The sequence below is a fragment of the Hyperoodon ampullatus genome (assembly GCF_949752795.1).
Source record: "Hyperoodon ampullatus genome assembly, chromosome: 10".
NCBI classification, from domain to species: Eukaryota; Metazoa; Chordata; class Mammalia; order Artiodactyla; family Ziphiidae; genus Hyperoodon; species Hyperoodon ampullatus.
The window spans coordinates 43,002,306-43,006,940 of NC_136923.1; the positions used below are offsets into that span (position 1 = coordinate 43,002,306).

At 55.4% G+C, this 4,635-nt stretch overlaps 1 protein-coding gene across 1 annotated transcript; it reads left to right on the forward strand.

Moving 5' to 3' along the window:
* Positions 1-406: 406 nt before the first annotated feature.
* Positions 407-2,160, forward strand: TMEM158 (transmembrane protein 158). Its single transcript, XM_079713558.1, has one exon. The coding sequence runs from the start codon at positions 641-643 to the stop codon at positions 1,520-1,522; it is 882 nt and encodes a 293-aa protein (XP_079569684.1). The 5' UTR covers positions 407-640; the 3' UTR covers positions 1,523-2,160.
* Positions 2,161-4,635: the final 2,475 nt, after the last annotated feature.

Below are 4,635 nucleotides of genomic sequence, written 5' to 3' on the forward strand. Positions count from 1 at the left end.
CAAAAGCCTCCCTCCGAGGACGCAATTCCCTCAAAGCGCCTTCGCCGCTTGGAGTTGGACTCCGGCGGTGTGGCGGGGCCGCCAGGGCGCGTCCGCAAGCTTCACGAGCCGGGCCAACTCACCCCGCCCCAAACTATCGGACAACAGCCACAGAAGCGACAGTCCGGGCCCACGCGAAGGTCTCGGAGTCCCATCCCCGCACGCTGCCTACACCCCTCCCGGCCCGCCCGACCACGCCCCCGCTCCCGCCGCGGCGCGTGCAACCCCGCCCTCCCCGGAGTCTCCAAGCCTCGCGGGCGGAGGGCGGGGCGGGATGGGGCGAGGCGCGCGGGAGGCGGAGCCGAGTCGGGGAATCCTGCTCCCGGCGAGCGCAGGGCCCAGCAGAGCCGCCCAGCCGTCCGAGGGCTCCCGCGTCGGGGGCGGCGGGGAACCCCAGACACTGCCGGGCCGGGAGGGAGCCCCGCGCCAAGCGAGACGCCGCCACTGCCTCCGCGCCGCCCCCGCGGGCTGAGGGGGGCCCAACGCGTCTTCACTCCGCCCGCCGCCAGTCCCCGCAGTCCCGCCGTTCGCTCGCCGGCTCGTCTCCCGCGCGCCATGCAGCCACCGCCTGCCCTGCGCGCGTAGGCGCCCGCCACAGGCCATGCTGCCCCTGCTCGCCGCGCTGCTGGCCGCCGCCTGCCCGCTGCCGCCCGCCCGCGGCGGAGCCGCGGACGCGCCGGGCCTCCTCGGGGCGCCCCTCAACGCCTCGGTCAACGCGTCGTCTGCGGACGAGCCTGCCGCCCCGCGGCTGCTGGCCTCGGCTGCGCCCGGGGCCCCCGAGCGACCCGGCCCGGAGGAGGAGGCGGCGGCGCCGTGCAACATCAGCGTGCAGCGACAGATGCTGAGCTCGCTGCTCGTGCGCTGGGGCCGCCCGCGGGGCTTCCAGTGCGACCTGCTCCTCTTCTCCACCAACGCGCATGGCCGCGCCTTCTTCGCCGCCGCCTTCCACCGAGTCGGGCCGCCGCTACTTATCGAGCACCTAGGGCTGGCGGCGGGCGGCGCGCAGCAGGACCTGCGCCTCTGCGTGGGCTGCGGCTGGGTGCGCGGCCGCCGCCCCGGCCGCCTCCGGCCCGCCGGCGCCACCGCCGGGACGCCCACCGCGCTGCCCGCCTACCCCGCGGCCGAGCCCCCCGGGCCGCTGTGGCTGCAGGGAGAGCCGCTGCATTTCTGCTGCCTGGACTTCAGCCTGGAGGAGCTGCAGGGCGAGCCGGGCTGGCGGCTGAACCGCAAGCCCATCGAGTCCACGCTGGTGGCCTGCTTCATGACCCTGGTCATCGTCGTGTGGAGCGTGGCCGCCCTCATCTGGCCGGTGCCCATCATCGCCGGCTTCCTGCCCAACGGCATGGAGCAGCGCCGGACCACCGCCAGCGCCGCCGCCGCCGCCCCCGCCGCCGTACCCGCTGGGACCACCGCCGCCGCCGCTGCAGCCGCCGCCGCCGCCGCCGCCGCCGCGGCCGTCACCTCGGGGGCGGCGACCAAGTGACCCGCCCCACTCCTCCCCTTGTCCTCCCTATGTCCGCGCTCTCGGTGCCTTTCCCGCCGGGAGACTCGGCCGGTGTGCTTCGTGCAGTAGTGACCGTTAGTTCTTCCGGGGAGGGGTCCGCGGAAGAGGCCCCAGCGTGTGGGAAAAGCCAGGTTTGTGCCGCGCTTCTGGCTCCGAAAAGCAGATGCAAGCCCTTGCTCTGCAGGGTGAGATCCGCAGCTTGGAAGATGGAGAGAGGGAAATGGGGCCCTTTCCCCTCTTTGCGTCCCCCTGCCCTCCTTCCTCCCCGCACCCACGTGCCCTATATTCATGGCAGAAAATGACCAAATCCTGTGTATTTGTTTTATATATTTAATAACTGTTTTAAATGAAAGTTTTAGTAAAAAAAAATCAAATTGCTATTGCAGTAGTAAGGGAAGCTCTTTGTATCTGAACATAGTATTTGAAGTTTGTTGTTTTTTAATTTATTTAAAAGGGGGAGGAGGCATGGGAATGATTTAACACTGATATATTGTTACCGCTGAAAATGAACTTTATTAACCTTTTTCCAAGTCGATCTATCCAGTGACATGGTCAGATGGGCGTTTCTTCTTGTACTTCTGTGTTTTTTTGGCTTTTAATACAGACATTTTCCTCCAGAGGTGCGTATGTGTCTTTATTTGATTCGGAAAAGGAATCCAAGAATTACAAGATGATTCCCTGAAACGTGAGGAAGGGAATCTTCAGAAAGTGAGAGAAGGTCTAACTCTGTCTCCCTTACCTGTCTGGGAGAGGCGGGAGATGGAAACCATACTACTGGCCCTAATGGCAGTGGTTTTGCCTCTCACCACGCGGCCACCCCCACCCCTCAGCCTCACTGACACCCGTCACGGCGGCATACAGGGTTTTATGTGATTTATCTTTTTACGCATTTCCCTCAGGCCCTGCAAAACACCAAGTTAAGTGCCAAAATGGTGAAATCGGTAGTTCCTCTGAGCCAGGTGTCTTTGATGAAAATGACTCATTTTAAAAGGCATGTAGATTTCCTTTTCATATGTGTAACCTTTAGTGTATGAACACATTTCAAAAGCTGGTTTTAAAGCCTGAGCTATTTCGGCATTAAGATTTTTTCAAGGTAAACTCTTACAGACTAATTAACACCTTAAAAAAAATTTTAAGCTACTTTCTCTTGCTCCATCTCCTCCCCACTTTTGAGTGAATACTTGATAACTGTTCTAGAGCATACTGTTCTAGTGAATACTAGGTACCGTTCTTGATAGCTCTCAAAGTGGTGTCCCTGGAACAGCAACATCAGTAACACCTGGGAACTTGTTAGAGGTGCAAAACTGGGGCCCTGCCCAGGACCTACAGATGCAGAAACTCTGGGGTGGGGCCCAGCAATCTGCTTTAACAAGCCCTGTAACGAATTCTGATGTGTTTCAAATTTGAGAACCGCTGTGTACTAGTGGAAGTGAACCTTCAAAGTATGTAGCCTCCTTTTATCTCAAGATGTCTCTATTATATAAAAGAAATGGGACCCTTTTTTCACAGGAATCTGTCTGGAGGAGAGTCTGGGTCATTGCCCTGTAGCTTCAGTTGTTCCTCTGTCTCTTAGGGGTCCAGGATATCTCTAGCAGAAGCCAGCCTCTTAGAGAGGAAAGCATGAGGGTGGCAGTCTTCCTCTATCTCCTGATCCAGACATTGGAGAAGTTCAGTGTAATGCAAATCCGCTAGCCTCGCGTCACTGTAAACCTTCTTATACCCCAAAGCAAGGTGGGCTGTGAACTGCTCTCTTCTCCAACCCTGTGGTAACTAGCAGAGGAAAATCAATAACTTTCCTACCCTTGGTCAATTTTAATATAGTCATAGCATTTGTAATTCTGGAAGGCATATTAAGAATTCCTAGGACAACACACACACACAGTCACCCTGATTTTTCCAAGATGAAAATTGAGGTTCAGTTTCAGCATTTTGCCTACAATCACACAGCTACACAAAAAAGCAGAGCTGAAACCAAACCTGGGTCTTCTGCCTCCCTGACTCTTATTTTTTCATCACCAGAAACTTCCCTTCCTAGGTGAATTAGGAGCTAGCCACTCAGAGTCTGATCCTCTGTTGACCCACCCCTGTCACTGTCAGATTCTGTGTAGTCACAAATGCAAAGGAGCCAGAGAGCATCCATTTTTTAAATGAGACACTCAGGCACTTGATAAAACTTTCTATCTATGTATTTTTACACACACACCTAAAACGTATTTACATCTATTGATCAAACATTCTACACACACACACACACACACACACACACACACACACACACACTGGATGACCGGTTAGTTCACTATGCTGACTTTGGCTGCTTTCTAAGAGCCAGAGCTCTAAGCAGGAGACTACAAAGTGAGGATGGAGCCTGTGTCGTTTTGGTCTCTTTAAGTTGGGACCATCCACTGGGTAAAGGAAGTAAGACGCTGGCAGGCTCAGCTTCAGGGTCTGTGCTCCTAGTCAGTTTGATTTGCATCATCTCAGTAGTGAAACACTTCCAAAAATGCAGTTTAAAGTACTAAATCAGTACTTCTTTGATGGGACAGGAAGTGTGCCACTGTAGCCTGTGTGCACCTATGTGTGCAATTCCCAGATTACAGTTCATTCTTTAAGTCTCCTGAGTGATGGAGGTCATCAGCCTGGTGGCCATTCCAATGTTTGGGTAGAGTGGGTCCCAAAAGAACTCAACTGGGGAGATTTAGACAAAAATACACTCTGGATCTCCATGACCTAGGAGTCATCAAGGGAGAAGGATGGAAGGAGTTAAAATGGAAAGAAAGGAATGGAGAGAAGGTCAGAGCAGGTGTCCCCTCTCACCTGGCCTAGCCCCTCCCCCACCGCACAGAAATGACTCGTTCATTGACAACAGGGGCAAGAAGAGGGCTGGTCTTCACTGTTCCAATTCTCTCCTTTCACTGGGGAAGAATCATCCATTTCTCAGCTAGGTTAAAAGGTTTAAAGCTACAAGGATTGGGAGAGTTAAGAGCAATATAAAAACCCTGAGTGCATGGCTGAGCCTTTCCCTGGGAAAGGCTCCAAAATTGTAATAATTTGGAATCTTGTTTCAGAATATTTTATGATCATAGGAGTAC